Source organism: Balaenoptera ricei, chromosome 2 (assembly GCF_028023285.1).
Source record: "Balaenoptera ricei isolate mBalRic1 chromosome 2, mBalRic1.hap2, whole genome shotgun sequence".
Taxonomy (NCBI): domain Eukaryota; kingdom Metazoa; phylum Chordata; class Mammalia; order Artiodactyla; family Balaenopteridae; genus Balaenoptera; species Balaenoptera ricei.
Genome location: NC_082640.1, coordinates 33172522 through 33193830, shown reverse-complemented (window position 1 = coordinate 33193830; position 21309 = coordinate 33172522). Strand labels below are relative to the sequence as shown.

The 21309-nt window shown below is 42.7% G+C and overlaps 1 protein-coding gene and 1 pseudogene across 4 annotated transcripts in view; both read left to right on the top strand.

The window, feature by feature from the left end:
* MTHFS (methenyltetrahydrofolate synthetase) overlaps positions 1-21309 on the top strand; it is a 297235-nt gene that overhangs the window by 236559 nt on the left and 39367 nt on the right. Inside the window, exon 5 of one of the 4 annotated variants that reach the window (XM_059915345.1) lies at positions 2082-2306. The exons of the other annotated variants lie outside the window; for them this stretch is intronic. Within the exon in view, the coding sequence (XP_059771328.1) occupies positions 2082-2139 (58 nt within the window). The 3' untranslated portion in view covers positions 2140-2306. Of the gene's footprint in view, positions 1-2081; positions 2307-21309 lie in introns of those variants that run through there. 4 annotated transcript variants of the gene reach the window in all.
* On the top strand, positions 9066-9967 carry LOC132360297 (AKT-interacting protein-like; annotated as a pseudogene).

The following is a 21309-nucleotide window of genomic DNA, read 5'->3' as shown; positions in this document are numbered from 1 at the left end:
GTTTCTGTGCGAGGGCTTTCTCTAGTTGTGGCAAGCGGGGGCCACTCTTCATCACAGTGCGCGGGCCTCTCACTATCGCAGCCTCTCTTGTTGCGGAGCACAGGGTCCAAGCACGCAGGCTCAGTAGTTGTGGCTCACGGGCCCAGTTGCTCCGCAGCATGTGGGATCTTCCCAGACCAGGGCTCGAACCCGTGTCCCCTGCATTGGCAGGCAGACTCTCAACCACCGCGCCACCAGGGAAGCCCCGGCTGGAGGATTCTTAATCACTGCACCATCAGGGAAGTACCAGCCCTCGTATTTTTTTAAATAAAAGGTCCATAGATAATTCTGATTTGCCTACAAGATTAAGAACCACTGATAGGAGAATGTCTAATATTCTGGAAAGTAAATTATTTTTAATTCCAGGATCACAGTTTTTTTGTTTTTTTTAAAGATTTTTTTTTGATATGGACCATTTTTAAAATCTTTATTGAATTTGTTACAATACTGCTTCTGTTTTATGTTTTGGTTTTTTGGTCACGAGGCATGTGGGATCTTAGCTCCCCGAGCAGGGATCGAACCCTCACTTCCTGCATTGGAAGATGAAGTCTTAACCACTGGACCGCTAGGGAAGTCACCAGAAGGATCACATTTTGCATAGGGACCTTCTAAGCCAGGGGTTGCCAAACTATGGCCCAAAGGCCAAATGAAGCCCACTGCCTGCTTTTGTTGGCCTATGGGCTAGGAATGGATTTTACATTTTGAAATGGTTAACAAGAAAAAAGCAAAGAGGGAATAATGTTTCATGATATATGAAAATTATATGAAATTCAAATATTGTAAACTAGCTCCACCCATTCATTTACATATTGTCTACGGCTGCTTTCTTGCAGCAGTGGAATTGAGTAGTTGTGAGAGACCGTGTGCTCTCTGGTATCAACTATTTACTATCTGCCCTTTACAGAAAGTTTGTGACCCTGTTCTAAACTATTTCTCTCTCTTGCCACTGACTTGACAGTAGCTGTTTAGTCACTGGTGCAGGGGTATGCATGTGTAGGGGGAAGATCATTCTTCCTTAGTTTGTAGCTGAAAATAGTTCATCCTGCTCTGAAGTCTGAATATGTTTCCCTTTATTCCACAAGATTCAAAATAGATGCACCCAAAGAAAGTTCAGAAAATGATTACCAGGATGCTTAGAAGAAGTAAGGCAGCATTCTGCTTTTGTTGTTTTGATTAAACCACCCAGGGAGGAATTGGACAGAAAAAATATGTTTCAAACTGAAGGTAGCGTTGCCCTGTTGGTGGACCATCCAGCTTTCCATACCAGAGGAAAGAGCTTTTAAAGCGACGTGTGATCAGGTCTGCAGGTTCCTTCAAGTTCCACTTGTAGAAACTGCAGCATTGCATAAAAGGACAATTCTGGAATGACTTGTTTGTCATTCAAGCTACTTGTTTGTCTCATTTATGTTGGAACTTTGCTCTTGGTATCGGACATTGGGCATGGTCTTTGTATGGGCTTTCGCTAGCTTTTCTTCCCCAGGCCACATGGTTTCAGCACCCTGCCTGCTTCATCTCTACCCTGGTCCTGTCTCAACATCACTACCCTCCCAGTATCAGGGCCCCATGAGCCTTCCCATGTGTCCTTCAGGGGGAAACTGAAAACTAAGGAGCTGCTAGAATGTAACATACAGGATGTTAGAGGTGAAAGCCCCACAGTGATCTCTCAGAAAGGGTGTTGCAAGACAGAAGAGAGCTGAAGTGCAGATCAAGATCAATGCTTTTAAAAGGCAGGAAATAATCAGCAGCAGAACTGCAGATGGAAATGCATTTTGAAGCTGACACTAATGGGATGTCAGCAGGACCCATGGGCACCATAGTGATGAGTACTGTTATTGAAAGCCTGAGACACAGAGTCTGGGGGGGATGGGAGGTTGAGAGAGGGAAGGAGAGGGATGGAGATGGGGAAGGATGGCGCAGAAAAAAGAAGTCTTGGGGGTTGTAGTACCTTGTATGAGAAATAGGAGTGGAGATGGAGGAGTTTGGAGTCTGATATAGGAACCAACAGAGGTCTCCCTCACTTCTGCTTTGTTATTTGTCACCAGGGGAAGTAATACCCACCCCCAGGGCTGCTGTGAAGACCGAAGAAAGAAAGGCACCTAGCACAGCCCTGGGCATACGGCAGACCCTCCCTGTGTTAGCCTCTTCTTCCCCCTGCCAGATCACAGCTTGTGACATATGATGACCAGGACTCTCACAGAGCCTGTGGAATCTTGGGCTGAGTCCATCAACTCTGTAAAGTCTGACTTCAGTCATGTATGCCTTACTGGAAGGTACCAGAAATGACATTATTGGGTGTCAGTGACCTCTTCCATGCAATGGGTCAAGAGAGAGGCATTTTTCAAAGCAGAAATAGAGACACAGATGTAGAGAACAGATGTATGGATACCAGATGGGGAAGTGGGGGTGGGATGGATTGGGAGATTGGGATCGACATATATACACTGCTATGTATAAAATAGATAACTAACGAAAACCTGCTATATAACACAGGGAACTGTACTCAGTGTTCTGCGGTGACCTAAGTGGGAAGGAAATCCAAAAAAGAGGGGATATATGTATATGTATAGCTGATTCACTGTGCTGTACAGCAGAAACTAACACAACATTGTAAGGCAACTATACTCCAATAAAAATTAATTAAAAAATAAAAAAAGAGAGAGAGGCATTCTTCTTTCATTTGCTTCTTATGTAGGGGACTCAGATGTCCCTGCATGCTATTAAGGCTGGATGAGGGATTACCCAAGGAGCACGTGCAAACTAAATTGTTACTAAGTGAAAATGAAACATTATGGCGTATCACAGGGATCACATCTATGTTGCTAAACACACAGCCTCATCTTCCACAGATACCCATCCATGCTTCCCAGATTCAGAGGTGCAAACAAAGTCCCCTCTTTATCTGTGGTATGCAAAGGCCACTGGTGCCTAAAGAATATCATTGCCAGTGTTTTCCAATAAGGCTTTGGATGTGGAGATCATCCCAGACAGCTTCACTCTCTCAACAGGGGCCCCTCTTCTGTGTGAACCATCTCCCATACCTTCTCGGGAGGGTGTCTCCCCCACTCCACTGTGGCCAGCTCAAGATCAGTTCCTGCCAGGAGCCTTGCCTGACCTCCCAGGGCCAGCACACCCTCCTCTGGGCTCCCAGCACCCGCTGACCTTGATTCCCTCACGGCAATTGGCACGCTGGATCGTGATTCCCCGATTTTGTGTTCCTCTCTTCCTCTAGTTTCTGAGCTCCTTGAGGACAAGGACTATATTTTATTTGTCACCTTCTCCAATCCCTGGGCCATGAACCGCTACTGGTCTGCAGCCTGTTAGGAGCCGGGCCGCACAGCAGGAGGTGAGCGGCGGGCAAGCGAAGCTCCATCTGCCGCTCCCCATCGCTCCCCATCACTCGCGTTACCGCCTGAAACATCACCCCCTCCATCCGGGGAAAAATTGTCTTCCGTGAAACCTGTCCCTCGTGCCCAAAAGTTTGGGGACCGCTGCTCTAGAGCAGTGCAATGGAGTCACCAGAGTCTGAGTTGGCAGGTGTGGGGTGGGGCTGAGATGCTGTGTTTCTACCGAGCTCCCAGGTGATGCTGAGGCTGCTGGCCTGGGGAACCCGCTCCGGGTAGCAAAGTCTCAATGCGCAACAGTGCCCAGGCTAAAGCAGAATCTCATTCAGTGTTTGTTAACAGCGTAAATGTTCTGGGATCAAGTAAGGTATCACATATACTTTGAGAACTGTAAAACATTTGTGAACATATTAGGAACAGATGTGGCTGTGTGTATATACATATATAGTTAAAAATAAGTAGACATGCTACCATGCTTTTAGCTGCTAGAATAGCCAGCTGAAAAAGAAAAGCTACAGACTAGTTATCTACATGGATTAAAACAAAAAACAGAGAACAAAAACTGGCTGACATTTTTTTTGTCTTTCATTAGCTGATTGAATTGGCTTTGTATTGTGGCCCTGGAGACTGGAATGTATTTGGACATAGTCTGTGTATTGTATGTATCGTATGTATGGAGAGGGGTATTTCATTTCTGTTCCATTTTAAAGACGCAGTCCGCTTTAAAATCGATGCGAAGTTACTCCACTTCAAGAAATACGGGAAACAGAGATGAGCCCTGTAAAGTGACTGGAACATGTTCAGTTGTCATTTGAATCCCCTGCTCTTGCCCATCCACTCAGGTGAATTTAAAATCGGCAGATGGGTCCGGATTTGCAGCTGGGGTTACTGCCGTACAATTCACACAGCAGGAGAATCTGAACAGAAAAGATCATCAGTGGCTCCTTCCTTGGGCCCCTCCTCCCTCTGGTGTCTGAGGACTGGACATATTCAAGGTCTCTGAGGGTCCCAGCCCTGCCGTTGTTCTTCCAGTGGGAAGCTGGCATTTCTCTCCTGGCTGATGCTTTCGGCGTGGGTTAGTACCTAGGTTGGTGGAGTTGAACAAATTGCCCCAGATGGTAAAATCCTATTGACAGAATTCAGCCCCACCGGAGGGGCTGTTCGAACACTAGCAGGCTTCAACACGCAGCGTCTCAGTTTGGCTTTGAGATGGTAAACTCTGGGGTCAGCTTCCTTGGATTCACATTCTGGCTCTGCCACTGGCTTTGGATGAGTTATTTAAATGTTCTCTTCCTCAGTTTCCTCATCTGTAAATGAGGGCAGCCCGTAACTCACTACCTGATAGGATAGCTATGAAGAATGATCGAAATAATCCATACAAACTGCTCGGCACAGTGCCTGGCATAGTAAACTCAGTCCGTGTTCACTATTTTTATTACTATTTGGATTCCGGCTGCTTAGGTGTGCAGCTCAGATGTGTATAGCTGCTGCCTGCCAGGAGCTGAATTAATCAGGATGCTTTCAGCAGGGAGCAGAACACTTGACCCACAGTGGCTTACGCAGTAAAGACATTTATTATCTCACATAATGAGAAGTTTAACCTAGGGCAGTCTCCAGGGTTGGTTGATTCAATGTCCCAGTGTTGTTATCAAGGACACACTGTCTCTGTCGCTCCTCTCTACCAACCCCGGTGAGCGGGTAGCTGGATCTTTGGGCTGGTTCCCCAGGTGGGTACAGGAGGGTGGCAGCAGCCTTCAGGACAACATATATTCTTCCTTGTTTACAGCCAGCTACAGAGTTTGAGAGACCTCTCCCTATACCACAGGATGTTCACACTTCCCTTCCGTCTGATTAGGTCTTGTTGTCCTGAACCAATAAAACTGCCAAGGGGCTGACACATTACTTAGCTTAGATGAGGCACGCCAGAGTTACCCAGATAGAAGAATCACCTGCAGAGCTCATGAAATTCAGATTCCCAGGCCCAGTGAGTCTGATTCACTAGGGATGGGGCCCAGGCATATGCATTTCAATGAGCACTCTAAAGGATTTCCATGTAAAGCGAAATGTTGAGCTTGGACTCATCAGGATCCATCTCTGGAGCTGAGCATGAGGTGGATCTGGAAGCACAAAGCAGTGTGGGTAGATTCCAGAACAAATCATGTTCTGCCAGGAAGGAAGAAGGCGGGAATGGCAAAAAGAGCACCCCCTGTAGGATGTGGGAAAGATCAAGGATCTAGGGCCGAGATACTGGAGTCCACTGGCCAGTGGAGTAATTTGGCAATGCCAAAGGCCTTTCACTCATTCATTCCTTCAGTATCTCTTATTGGACACTTCCTAAGGCCTGATGTTGTGCTAACCAGTGTACTTACTGCAGTGAATAAGCTCCAGCTGCGCACCGTCTGGTGGGGCACGTAGACGTGTGAAAATAAAAGGGGAGGGCCAGCCCTGGTGTTTCCCAGATGCATGGGCTAAAGGAAGAAGTTACCTGCACACATTCTTTTCTCTGACAAAGGGGCCTCCAGAACAGAAGGAGTCAAGGAGCTAGTGCGCCCTCCAACTGTTCTGTGTTTTTTTTTCCAAAGATGGACCACCTCAGAGACACCAAGAGGGCGGAGTTCTTATGTCAGGGAGACAAAAGCAGAAAGGCCAAGAGTTGTGTCCTTGACCCTGTCCTTGACCCTGGGGAGAGGACTCAGCTCCCGACAGTGGTGGGGAGATGCGAGGTGATGGGAGTGGAAGTGCTTTGCAGACTGTGGGTTCCTCTGCACGCCTGACGGATGGTTATTATTGATACAGAGTGTCCTCTTGTCTTGCTCCATTTGATAGCCTGACTCATATGTGGGAGCTGAGAAATATAGAGAAGAGAGCCCAAATGTGTATTAAAGACATTTTTCATCCACCTCGGGTCTGAAAGTGTCCTCCGCAAGAGAGACAGCCAGCACCACTGATTTAGTAATGAGAGTAACAATAATTATGACATTTATGGCTCCTGAATGCTTTATATCGTCAAAGCACTCTTACATGAATTATCTCATTTGATGTCTGGAAGTGGGTGATGTCTGATGGTCTGAAGCTCAGAATCCTTCTGCATGGACTGTCTGACACCTCCTTGTGACACATTTGCACCCTGCTGCTGGGGGCGCCTAGGTGCTTCCCTCTCTCCCCCTACCCCACGCACAGCTGCCCATCTCCTCTTTGTGGCTGCTGTTTTGTTTGAAAATAACTTCTTCAAGCTCTCACCTCAGACAATGTTTCTGACACTGTCTCCTCAACTGATTTCCCTTGACAATTTCAATACCAGGTCAAATTCATCCCGGGCTAGAAAGATATGAACTAGGGGTATATTTAATGTGAAAAGAGACTCTGAGCATAAGACGCCAGCTTTTGCTAAAAATCAGTTTAGCAAATGATGTTTGACAAGAGGGAAAGGGAGAAACACCACCTTGCGTCCTTTAAACATTCTCCTTTCCTAGAAGGCGCTCGGAGCTGTTTTCTTTAAAGCTTCAAATCTCCTGGGAGACAACTGCTCCGTCGGGGTCCCCCTCCCTGTGTGATTCCATACAGGATGTTTTGCTTCCTGTTTCCAACCCATCTGTCTTCGTTTCACTGCAGAAACCAGGGCACCAACTCTGGAGGCTTCTGGCATGAGACTTCCCTCCACACCCGTTGGTACCTGTGAAATGCCAAATGGACCTGCTCGGCAGGTGACGGAGCAGGTCTAGATGCTGCTGTCTCAGGAAGGGTCAGGACAGCAATCAGCAATAAGCTGTGCAGACTGCTTCTAGACCAGAACCTTCCTACAGGGCATGAGGAAAGCCGAGCCCAGCTGTCTTCTGCCTCAAGGCTTCTTCTGGTTATGAGGCTGCCTAGTGAATAGGGGAGACACCGTGGCTATGTGCCCACCTGTTTATTACCCACAATGAATCTGCTGTGCCCCAAATTTCTAGGTGAGTCTCACTGGACTGGCACTTGTACACAACTTGCGCCTTCCTTGGTTCCCTCTAGTTCCTCCCTAGTGCTCTTCCTGAGAAGTCCCACAGTGCTGCTGACCCCAGGTTCACGGGATCCACACCCCAGTTTCCTATGTCCGTAACAGGCTGGGTGGGGGAATCATGTTCCAAACAATCCCATTTGGAGCCTGCCCTGTCTTTCATTTGTGGTGACTATACCATGTCCCATTGTGAAAAGAATGCCAGATACTTACATCTTGTTAGCTCTTGAAGAAGAAGCCAACTGATGTTAAGAGTGTATTTGTGTGTGTACTTTCCTTTTTTCTTTTTTTCTTCTTTCTTTTGGCCACACTGCGCGGCATGTGGGATCTTAGTTCCCTGACCAGGAATCAAACCCAAGCCCCCTGCAGTGAAAGTGCAGACTCTTAACCACTGGACCACCAGGGAAGTCCCGTGTGTGTACTTTCTGATCTGTGTTTTAGTGTAACCCTATATCCTATTCATGTTTCTCAAATTTGAAATGACCTTGAACATACTGATAACTTTTATTGTCTATTTTATTCCTCCTTACTAGTAATGGTAACTAAGTCATAGTGTGTGAGTTTCAGTGAGATACCACATATAAATCCCTTAGCGCAGAGCCTGGAACATACCAAATGCTGCTGTCAGAGGAATGATATCCATGGTGTCAAATGTATAAGAGCCGTCAGGGATACTAACATCCTCATAGAACCTTTTGGTCTTTTTAGAACAATGTAAAGGGATTTTCTAGGCACATGTTTCCAACTGCTGACTGGAAGATTTCATTGGTTTATTTCTAGCTTAACATGTCCAAAATTACATTTATATTATTCTCTCTAAAACCTGATGTCCCCCAGCTTAGAATTCTTCAGAGTCTTCCAATCCCAAACATCAGAGTTGGTAAACTGGTGGTCTGAGGGCTGCATCTGGCTCACAGAAGTGGCCCAAATAGTGTTTTAAAAAGTGGAATAATGTCATCCTTTAAAAATCAATAGATTTTTACTTTTAAAAATCCATGTTTGGGCGTTCTCTTGGAAAAAGAGCAAGTCTGGCCACCTCAGGCCCCTATGGCAGCCATTGGCTGGAACTGATTACACCTCTGGATGGGGGTGTGCTTTCCAACTCGCCACAGAGCTTCCCAGTTTGTACCGTCTCCATTAAAGAGATTTCAATCATTTAAAAAGCAAAAGGATGCTTTATTAACGTAAGAAAAAATCTATTTCAAACATAGAACCAACTTTATATATAATAGTAATAGACTAATTCTGTGATAATCAGGAATAAGGAGGCCCGCTGTTATTATATATTTAATAAATTTCTAGAAATTCTAGCCAAAACAATAAATTGGAATAAATAAGAGATAGACATATTGGAAAGTAAGAGGTAAAATTATTACTATTATTTTCGTCTACCTAGGAAACCCAGTATAAGCAACTAGAAAACTATCAAAACTTAGTGAGGTCGGGACTTCCCTGGCGGTCCAGTAGTTAAGACTCCGAGTTTCCACTGCAGGGGGCGCGGGTTCGATTCCTGGTCAGGAACTAATTGGAAAAAAAAAAAAGGTGTCAGTTCTCTTGGGCTGGGCTTGGCAGGGAGTAGGCTGGGGCCGGGCTGGCACTGAGGCCTGAGATGCTGTAGGGCCGCGATGGTTCTTGGCAGCCTGGAGCACTGCATTGAAAACACCGAGGTAAAGTGAATTCTGAGGATGGAAGAGTTTGATGACACAGACCATTGAATTTCTTTGTTTGGAGTACACGTTATGAACCTTCTCTGGATCATGTCTACAAGCTCTGTACGCAAACGATCTGATGGTGAAGAGAAGACATTAACAGGGGATGTGAAAACCAGTCCTCCACGCACTGCTCCGAAGAAACAGCTGCCTTCTAGTCCCCAAAATGCTTTGCCCATAACTAAGCTTTCATCTCCTGCCCAGCAACAGAGTCAACAAATGGCACACATGCTTCTTAGACCTTTCTACCTGGAATACTCCCTTCTTGCAGAATTTACCTTGCTTGTGAAGCAGAAGCTACCAGGTGTCTATGTGCAGCCATCTTATTGATCGGCATTACTGTGGTTTGGAGTAATATTCATATAGCATGGACTTTATCAAGATGGTGTCTTTAAGTTTACAGTTTACATCCCCGATAAGTACCCAGATGGTGACTGTCCACGTTTGGTGTTTGATATTCCCGTCCTTCACTTGCTAGTTGATTCCACCTCAGCTGAACTGAATGTGAAGAAAGCATTTGCAAAATGGAGGCGGATCCATAATAATATTTGGCAAGTATTGATGTAAGCAAGGAGAGTTTTCTACAAGATTGATACAGCAAGCCCCCTAAATCCAGAGGCTGCAGTACTGTACGAAAAAGATATTCAGTTGACAGTGTTAAGGTGTGCACTGCTCCTTTGTTTGACGAACCTAAAGTAGAAGACCCCTATGCAATTAGCTTTTCTCTGTGGAATCCTTCTGTACCCGATGAAGCCAGAGAGAAGATGCTGACTCAGAAAAAGCCTGAAGAACAGCACAATAAAAGTTTTCACATTGCTGGCCTGTCGTGGGTAAAGCCTCGCTCAGTAAAACATTTCAGTAAAGAAGAGAACACAGTAGCAACTTAAGAGCTGGTGAATCTGGTGCACCGTGCGCTTTCCTGCTGGACTCGAGCTAGTAAAGCTGACCAATGGCAAAGGACTGCCTGCAGAGTAAAACGGTGTGCGCAGTGGCCGATGTCAGTGTTGTCCGTGTATGCTTAGGTTCTGACAGCAAGTTCTGGAAACCTCTTTATATGTAATGCATTACCTCTGTCAAAAGTGTCTTTAGGCGGGTTATCTAGTTTAGTACTCCAAATTATTGGGGCTTATGTATTTTTTGGAATATAATGCTAAAGGGAAGTTGCATTCATTTAAACTGATGGAGGCAGAGTTCAGCGCTATGTAATGATTTTTAAATCAGTGGTTTCAGTTATACATATGTTAGGATATGGAAAGGAGAGGTATACAGAGAGCAGTTTCCATAATTTATTAGCTCTTTTAAGTGGAAGAACATTTGAACCTCAGTGTTCAGCCTACTGTGTTACTGGTATACAAACTGCTGTCACTGACATACATATTAGGTGAGTGAGAGGAAACCAGAACACTTGTTTGTAGTTGCTTTTTTTTTTTTTCCAATATGGTTGTATTTTCTCCTGAAGAAGTTTTCAAACTTCTGGATGTTTGGAAAATTAAGGCTTGTTATATGTATTTAAAAAATACTAAATTCCCAGGTGGGAATGTAAATTGATACAGCCACTATGGAGAACAGTATGGAGGTTCCTTAAAAACTAAAAATAGAACTACCATACGACCCAGCAATCCCACTACTGGGCATATACCCTGAGAAAACCATAATTCAAAAAGAGTCATGTACCACAGAGTTCTTTGCAGCTCTACTTACAATAGCCAGGACATGGAAGCAACCTAAGTGTCTATCAACAGATGAATGGATAAAGAAGATGTGGCACATGCATACAATGGAATATTACTCAGCCATAAAAAGAAATGAAATTGAGTTATTTATAGTGAGATGGATGAACCTAGAGTCTGTCATACAGAGTGAAGCAAGTCAGAAAGAGAAAAATACCGTATGCTAATGCATATATATCGAATCTAAAAAAAAAAAAAAAGGCTCTGAAAAACCTAGGGGCAGGACAGGAATAAAGACGCAGACATAGAGAATGGACTTGAGGACATGGGGAGGGGGAAAGGTAAGCTGGGACGAAGTGAGAGAGTGGCATTGACACATACACACTACCAAACGTAAAATAGCTAGCTAGTGGGAAGCAGCCGCATAGCACAGGGAGACCAGTTTGGTATATATATATAGTGTGTGTGTTTGTGTGTGTGGTGTCTTTGCTCTGCCAGGTTATAGGTTTCTAAGTGCCTAGGAAAGCCTTGTTTCCAAACAGGTGAGCCATGGCAACAGCCAGAGCTACGAGCACAGCCTTGAGGTCTGCCCCTTGATCAGAATGACCACACAGTTTTCAGTTCTCCACAGCTGCCTGGGTTTCAGCTCAGCTGAACAATCAATGAACAAGGCCCAGGCTCTTAGGGGAACCTCTGTGAAGTGAGGGCCCCTCTGAGCCAGCAACTTTGTTTCAGACAGTGGAGTGAAACAGATTTCACTGTCTTTGTTTCAGACAGTGGGGGAAGCTTTGACGCTTCCCCCAAAGAGATAGGTACCCCTTTTTAATGTAAAACCAAGATGTTGCAGGCACCACGCTGGCTGCTTTCTGGAATGATTCCATTTGCACTGGACAAGCAAAGCTTGTTGGTCCCTTCTCCCCTTGTTAGTCATTGAGTCTGAGTTAACCCACCCCCTAAACAGACTATCACACATGATAAAGATAGCATTTGTAATTGGTAGGATAAAAATTGAAAAATATTAATATACATGGTTCACTATTTTAGGAGAAAATTAAATTAGAATCATAATGTCCTATATGGAAATAAATTGATTAAAATTTTAAGATGAAATAAGTATTAGTTTCACCTTTTTACTGCTTTTTAAATCACCTTCAGGATATGCCATACAATTTGCTTTAGAAAACATTTCACTGATAGCAGGTTTTCTCACCCCTTTGACACAGTCTCTCATGGACCTAAGTGCTCATTTGAGGGTTCCTGTCATTTGGCCCAGGTTAGCTAAGTTGCCAGCCCCTAAACACCTCCATCAGGTCTATGCAGGGCCAGTGCATCAACTTGGACGTCCAATTGCAATTTGCTTCTCCTACCTGTGTGTTCGGGCTTTCTCTGGCACGTGATAACTTTTAAGATGTGCTCTTGATTCAAAGATGAAGTTAAATTTTATACTATGGGGACACCACAGAGTTTCAATTTGTGTTGTTATTAGACAAAAATGAATTTGTCTATTGGTTCCCTCACCGTGCCAGTGTTTGCCTGGCCTACTGACTCTTCCTGCTGTATAACTACTCTTTCTTCCCTGCCTTCTTTTTTTTTCTTTTGGCTGTGCTGCACAGCATGTGGGATCTTAGTTCCCCCACCAGAGATGGAACTGGCACTGCCTGCATTGGGAGCGTGGAGTCTTAGCCACTGGACCGCCAGGGAAGTCTCTTTTTCCTGCCTTTAATTTCCATCTTCATTGTCTGCATATTCAGTGCTCATCAACTCTGCTGGTCCCTCAGCTCCATCCCCCACCGTCACCTCTGCTTTGCCAACATACCTCCGCCAGGATACCTCAACTACTGCCACCAGCCTCCTTTCTAACTAGTGTTCCTGCATCCAGCTTCTCTCCTGTAGTTCCTCCTCCATATCATCATGAGTATAATTTTTATTGATCACAAACCTCACCATTTTACTTTCACGTTTAAAACATTTTGCTGATTCCTCAGGGGCTATAGAATAAAGTCGGAACTCTTTCTCATGGCGTTCAAAGTTACCTTTCCTTGCTTTTTTGGACCTTTTCAGCACCTGCTTGGGAATTAATAAGCTTTATGACAGGTTTGTGGGGCAGGGGATTGGCAAGGCAGAAGACTTTTTTTTTTTAACTAAGAGAAATGCTAAGGATTAGTACAGTATCATAATTATTTTGAAATGTATCAGTGCCAGGTAAAGATTTAGTTTTTTGTTTTTTGTTTTTTTTTACGGCTGTGTTGGGTCTTTGTTTCTGTGCCAGGGCTTTCTCTAGTTGTGGCAAGCGGGGGCCACTCTTCATCGCGGTGTGCGGGCCTCTCACTATCGCGGCCTCTCTTGTTGTGGAGCACAGGCTCAAGACGCGCAGGCTCAGCAATTGTGGCTCACGGGCCCAGTTGCTCCGCGGCATGTGGGATCTTCCCAGACCAGGGCTCGAACCCGTGTCCCCTGCATTGGCAGGCAGATTCTTAACCACTGCGCCACCAGGGAAGCCCAAGATTTAGTTTTACTGCTGCTTCATTTGAAGTAAATTCCATGTGTAACAATGATTTATTGAATGCCTGCTCAACACCTGACACCTACCTAGATGTATTAACGAATCAACCATTCTCTGGAGTGTCCATAGCAGGTCAAGTAGACAGTAACAAATGTTTGAAAAGACATACGTACATGTCAATCCCAGACTCTGCTATATTTAAAATAAATAACCAACAAGGAAAAAAAAGAATTGCATTGAATCCATTGAATCTATAGATCAATTTGGGGAGAATAATCACCTTGGCAATATTGAGTCTTTCTTTCCATAAACATGGACTATCTCTCCATTTATTTACATTTTCTTTAGCAAAGCTTTAAAATTTTTTGTGTACAAGTCTTACATTTCTTTTGTTAAATTTATTCATAAGTATTTTTTCCTTGTGGATGCTATTTTGAATAGAATTGTATTCTTAATTTCATTACTAAGTTGTTAGGTTCCCATATGTACAAATGTATTATCCCACCTTTTGCTTAATAAATACTTTTAAAATTAATAAAAAAAAGAAAAAGACAAGACATGCTGGTGTTGGTTACATGTGGACACCCATACACTCAAGCTTATGTGTTCTGTTTTTTCATTTCATTATTGATTTTCTTTTTCTTTTCTTTACTTCTTTGTCTTTTCGTTTTTCTCTGGCTCAAGGGGCTAACTGCAACCACATACAAGGCCTTGAAGGGAAAATATATCATAGTTTGCTCTCAAATGCCTTGATTGAATACAGGTAGCAGGCAGCGGGAGCCAAGGATAAGTGAAAATAGCTTGGGCTTGAGTAATTTGGATCCCTTGTTTGCTGGCAGTCAATGCATTTTTCATAGCCTATACCTGATCTCCTTCTGTCATATTTTCTATGTGATCTTTAAAAACTCCTCTGTGCTGAGGTAACTTATTTTCTGATTAAAACTAAATGATGGTAAGTAAATGGACAGGGAGAGGTCGAGATGGATGGGATGATGGAAACGGGATTTATGAATCCTCTCATTTGTTCTCAGTCAGCAAGCCCTTTAGCTCGTGTCAACTGCTTTACAAATGCTTGTTGATTATTTATGCTTCTCAATATCTCCGGCTGAGAAATAGCCTTGTTTCCAGTGTGAAGATGAAGAAATATATGAAAAGTTGGCAAACATCGCTGGCCAGGCTGATGCAGAATTTGATGAATCTCCTTAGAGACTTTGGGGATCCTGAGTTCTATCTGTGAACTCCAGATTGGTGTCCCAGGTAATGGGGCATTAACAAGGTTTTTTTGTCTTGTTTTTTTTTTTTTTGGATGAGCACATTTTGAAGATGATCTTTACTGAATAAAACTAGTTTTTGGTGCCTGATTGTTAGCCAGGCACCAAATCAATTAATTAAAGCAATTGTTTGCTTACTAGATGTTTAGTACTGGTTGGCTACTATGACTAATATAAAAGCAGCATAATACAAGGGCTTTAGAATCGAATTCATGAAATCTAATTTGGAGCTGGCAACTTCATAACACAGGTGCCACCCTTCCCCACTCTCATTCCCCACATGAACTTCACTGATAAATCACAGTACTTTTCTAGATCAGTCAGGTCTTCTTAACCCAGCTCTGCAAGCAGACTCTATCCATCCGATAGATTTGCTACCCTGGATCTAATTATTAATGAATTCACTGGACAGAAAAACGGGAGTGTCCACTCTGTGCCCAGCGCTGAGCCAGGCCCTGGCGATGCAGTGGAGGATGAGACAGATGTGGTTCCTGCCTTCAGGGAGCTGACCCTCCATCCGGAAGCATCAGTAGTGAACAGGTGATCCCACAGTTACGTATTTAGTCGTGATCATGATAAAGACTGTGAAGAGCAGTAGAGAGGGCCAAACAGTCTAGTCTGCTCATGTGTTGAAATGGGCATAATAACCATTTCTACCTTGAAGGTGGCTATTCAGTGGAGCAAATGAGGCAATGCATGTACAGTCAATAGCGCATGCAATACCCGGGGCACACCAAGCATGGTGCACTATATTTTATATTTTTAATCAGTGACATGTAATTATGTGTATGGCAAGCTCTTCCTGTTCCCTGAAAGCAACGCAATGATAGAAGTTTAAAATTTGTTGCAATAAGCATACTAATTATTATGACAAATATGTGTGCATGTGACATCTCTGTTTCCTACCCCGTCCTCCCAGTAGCCTACAAATTCTCTGAGAACAGGGGTCCTTTTTCCATTTGAAATCCTGAGTGCCTAACAGAGACGTGCTCTTGGAGCTGGACAGATAATTTTGAGTGAAAGAGACCTGACTTTCTCTTTGCATTAGATTAAGCATTTCTCCTCCACTGAATTTGCAAAACATATGCATATAGTGTATCCCTAAAACTGTATCGTAATTTTACTTTGAAAGAATGAGAAGGATATGACTTAATGGAAATCTACCTGATAAGTTTGAGCAATGTTAACACAACAGTGGTTGGAACCTTGTAGAACTGATATGATCCTGATTCTTTTTCTTTGATCTAGTCAGCCTTGTACATAAAATAAGGGAAGGTGGATGGGATAATAGTGACAATCAGCCAATGACTATTTCCCAGGGGGACAGATTTGGCAGGATAATGGATATTTCCAACCATTGTTGTGGCAGGGATGTCTGTCTGCCTAGCTAAGAACCTACATTTCTTAGTCTCCATATGACATAGTTCCAAGCCAATGGGATGTAAAAAAGAAGCCATTGGGTGGGACTTCTGGGAAAACTTTTTTAATGGGGACCAAACACAGGTGACATCTTGTTGCTTGTCTCCTGTGTTTATATTGGATGTGATAGCTGGAGCTGCAGCCACCTTCTGGTGACCATGAATCAAAGTCCAAGAGACTCAGAGAGGCTTCATCCCTGCCCTCCTTGAACTGCTAGCAACTGTGGTCTAGTTGTTGCCTGAGAAAAATAAACCCTTATTTGGTCAATTCACTGTTAGTAGGTTTCTGTTACGTGTAGCTAAACTCAAACCCAAAATGATGCCTATTAAAAATTGCAGGCATACGTCGTTTTATTGCGCTTTGCTTTAATTGCAATTCAGATATTGCACTTTTTGCAAATTGAAGGTTTGTGGCAACCCTGCGTTAGGCAAATATATTGGCAATATTTCTTCAACAGCATTTGCTCAGCTCATGTCCCTGTGTTACATTTTGGTAATTATTGCAATATTTCAAACCTTTTCATTATTATTATATTTGCTATGGTGATCTGTGATCAATGACCTTTGATCTTACTATTGTAATTGTTTGGGGGCACCACAAATCATGCCCATATAAGACTGTGAACTTATATTTACTTACATTTAAATTTACTAGTAACCACATTTAAAAAGTAAAGATAAATAGTTGCAATTAGTTTGAATATTTTATTTTACTTAAGTCAATATGCCCCAAATATGATCATTTTAAATGTAATCAATATGTAATGTATTAATGAGATATTTTCCGTTCTTTGGTTCTCTAAGTCTTCAAATCTAATATGTATTTTCCATTTAGAGCAAATCTCAATTCAGATGAGCCACGTTTTATGTGCTTAGCAGCTGCATGTGGCTCACAGCTCCGCTATTGGACAGTGAGTTCATATAGTAACTACTCAGAGTTCATGGAGGAATTTAAAAAATAATCATTTGGGAGGAAGCTAATATGATAATGATAAAAATCTTAATCTCATTGTGGTTTTGATTTGCATTTCCCTAATAATTTGTGATGCTGAACATCTTTTCATGTGCCTGCTGGCCATCTGTATGTCTTCTTTGGAAAAATGTCTATTCAGATCCTCTGCCCTTCTTTAAAATTGGATTGTTTGGTTTTATGTTGTTGAGTTGTATGAGTTCTTTTATATTTTGAGCGTTAACCTTTTATTAGATATATGGCTTGCAAATACCTTCTCCCATTCAGTAAGTTGCCTTTTCATTTGATGATGGTTTCCTTAGCTGTGGAGCAGCTTTTTAACTTGATGTATCCCAATTTGTTTATCTTTGCTTTTGTTTCCCTTGCCTTTGGAGTCAGATCCACAAATATGTCGCTAAGACCAATGTCAACGAGGTTGCCACCTATGTTTTCTTCCAGGAATTTTATGGTTTCATATCTTACATTCAAGTTTTTAATCCACTTGAGTTAATTTTTGTGTATGGTGTAGGAGAGTGGTTTAGTTTCATTTTTTTTGCAGTTTTGGTGGCTGTCCCATTTCCCAGAACCATTTACTGAAAAGACTATACTTTCTCCATTGTATGTTCTTTGCTTCTTTGTCATAAATTAATTGTCCATATATATGTGTGAGTTTATTTCTAGGCTCTCATTCTGTTCCATTGGTCTGTGTGTTTGTTTTCATGCCAGTACCACACTATTTTGATTATTATAGCTTTGTAGTATGGTTTGAAGTCAGGAAAAATGATACCTCCAGCTTTGTTCTTTTTCCTCAAAAATTGTTCTGGCTATTCGAAATTTTTTGTGGTACCATACGAATTTTAGAATTATTTGTTATAGTTCTGTGAAATATGCCATTGAATTTTGATAAGGATTGCTTTGAATTTGGGTATAGACATTTTAACAAGACTAATTCTTCCAATGCATGAGCATGGAATATCTTTCCATTTATTTGTGTCTTCTTCAATTTTTTTCATTAGTGTCTCACAGTTTTCAGTGTACAGATCTTTCACCTCCTTGATTAAATTTATTCCTAGATATTTTATTCTCTGTTGAAATTGTAAATGGGATTGTTTTCTTAATTTCTCTTTCTGATAGTTCACTACTAGTGTATAGAAATGCAACAGATTTCTGTATATTGACTTTGTATCCTGCAACTTTACTGCATTCATCTATTAGTTCTAATGTTTTTTTTGTTTGTTTGTATTTTTTGGTGGAGTCTTTAGGGTTTTCTATGTCTAGTGTCATGTCATCTGCAAATAGTGACAGTTTTACTTATTCCTCTCTGATTTGAATGCATTTTCTTGCCTAATTCCTGTGGTTGGACTTTCAATATTATGTTGAATACAAGTGGTGAGAGTAGGCATCCTTGTCTTGTTCTTGATCTTACAGGAAAAGCTTTCAGCTTTTCACTATTGAGTATAATGTCAGCTATGGGTTTGTCATATATGGCCTTTATTATATCGAGGTACGTTTCCTCTACACGCACTTTGTTGAGAGTTTTTTTTTTAACATAAATAGATGTTGAATTTTGTCAAATGCTTTTTTGGCATTTATCGAGATGAGATATCTCACAATGAGATATCACTTCACACCTCTTAGAATGGCTGTTATTGAAAAGACAAGAAATAACATAGGTTGGAGAGGATGTGGAGAAAAGGGAACCCTGTTACACTGTTGGGTACACTGTTGGTGGGACTATATATTGGTCCCATAGCAGCTACTATGGGAAACAGTATGGAGATTCCTCAAAAAATTAAGAATAGAAGTACAATATGACCCAACTGTTCCACTTATGGGTATTTATTCAAAGAACACAAAAATACTAATTTGAAAAGATGTATGCACTTGTATGTTCTTTGTAGCATTGTTTACAAAAGCCAAGATATGGAAACAACCTTAGGGCCCATTGACAGTTGAATGGACAAAGAAGATGTGGTACATATACACAATGGAATACTACTCAGCCGTAGAAAAGAATGAAATTCTGCCATTTGTGACAACACCGATAGACCTTGAGGGTATTACACTAAGTGAAATAAGTCGGATAGAGAAAGACAAATGCCATATGATTGCACTCATATGTAGAATCTAAAAATACAAAACAAGTGAACAAACAAAATAAAACAAAAACAAATTCAGATACAGAGATCAGATTAGTGATTACCAGAGGGAAAGAGTGTTGGAGGGTGGGCAAAATGGGTGAAAGGGCTCAACTATATGGTGATGAGTGGTAACTAGACTTGTGGTAGTGATCACTTTATAGTGTATACAGATGTTGAATTGTGATACTGTATATCCAAAACTTACATAATTTTAAAAAATAGTTCAGCAAACACACACACACACATAGCCTCATTTGAAAAGAAAGTCTTAATGACCTTGTTCTATATACAAGGTAACTTCCATCTCTTAAACTAGGATGTTAGATTCAGTTATACTGACTTTCTATTAACAATGAAATGAAAAAGTTTCCTCAATAATTCCATATACATATTCTAAATTGAAAACTGCTTTTAAAATAACTTATCTCCCTAAAGACTCCATAGGAACAATGAGGTTGTCCTGTACACTATTCTGATTTTCGTCTGCTTCTACTACCACTACCATGACCACTGTCTTTATCACTACCCACCGTAACTAAATTCATTATATTCCCAAACCTGTTGCTCCCGCAGACTGCCCCACTTTATTGAATGGTTCCACTCCATCTGCCTAAATGACGAAATCTGTAATCTTGATTCTGTCTTCTTCATCCCTTCCATCAATCCTGCAGCAAGACCTGGCCTTGCTCTCAGATCCCACTTCTCTTCACCTCCTTGGTTACCACCCTAGTCCCAGGCCCTGGAACCCTGCCCCTGACTACTGCAGTGCTTGCTTACTGGTCCGTGGTACTGACACTCTGTCCTTCACAGAGCAGCAAGAGTAATCTTTTAAAAATGTAAATCAGATGATAACAACCGCAAGCTCAAAATCCTCCAATGGCTTTTTAATGCACTTTTAAAAGTGCAAGTGTCTAGCAAGCCTGGAAATGTTCTGCACCATCTGCCCCTGCCTTCTTCTCTGGTCTTTCTTTCTGCTCCTTTCCATCTTCTCACAGGGCTCTGGCCACTCTGGCCCCCCTTTGGTCTCCTTGACTCACTGAGCTTGGTCCAGCTTGCACGCTTTGACTGGAGCTGTCACTAATCCTCATCATTCACAGGATTCACTCGGCCAACTACGTCATGGAAACCAGCAAGTCCCTTCTCTCAGGCCCTTTTTGTCTCATTACCCTGTTTTCATTTTCTTCAAAGCCCTTATCACTATCTAGAATGTTCTTCAAAACCGTTATCACTATCTAGGATGTTCTTACTTTTTAATGCATGTGCCTGTGAATTCTCCATGTCCCTTCCCCTGGGATGCAGATGTCTGGTCAGAAAGGATGTGGACTGGTGTTTGGTATTTGGCACTGGCCCATAGGTGGTAGCTGAGGTCACATAAGGAGAGCATACATCATGAGGAGAGGAAAGGACTGAAAATTCCATCCTGGAGAACACTGAGATTCGGAGTGTGGAATGAGGAAGGACAGCAGGGGAAGAGGGAAGGAAGAGCAGTCATTTCGGTGGGAGGTGGCGGCGACTCAGGAACCCAGGGTCCTTCTTCCGTTTCGTGGCTCTGCTCTACATCCAAGCCCCTCTCCATGCCACCGGTGGAAAGGGAGAGAGGATGGAGCTTTGTGCGTGGGAAACACCTTGCTTCAGCCCAGCTGGCTAGAACTCAGCCACAAGCCCCGCCAAAGTGTAAAGGAGGCTGGGAAATGTGGCCTCTGAACCCCCAGAAGGACAAGGAACTGGGGTATGAGGGTCTGCGGCATGCCCTTTACTCAAAGAACCATCTCGACGGACGAGGTTGTATCAGTTGAGACGTATGAAGGTTCTGCTTCCTTAAACAGGTGGCTGGTGACAGTCGTGGCTGAGATCTCAGAACTCAGGATCCCCTATCTGACTGCCCCGTGGGCCTATAGGATCTCTGATGTGGCCGCATTCTTTGCATGTTCGGGTGAGAGCTTCAAAACTCCTTTCAGTAAAAAGAAACATCGTGTTCTTTGAGGGGAAGCTGAAAACAGATTTCCTCCATTTTAGAGAAACAAAGACAAGACATGATTATTCTGCCTATGAGCCACTCTTCAGCGTTCACCCAGGAACAGCAGCTCAGGAGGAGTCATTGAATCCTGTTGAGACCGCCTGGGACCTGGGACTCTTCGATGCAGTGCTGGCGCCTGGACACACCTCTCCTCCAGCAGCAAAATACAAAGAAACTATAAGGGGCTAAAAATAACTGCGTGCATGCGCAGTTGGGGCAAATTCTGGGCAAAAGATACAGAGACCAAAAAAAAAAAAAAC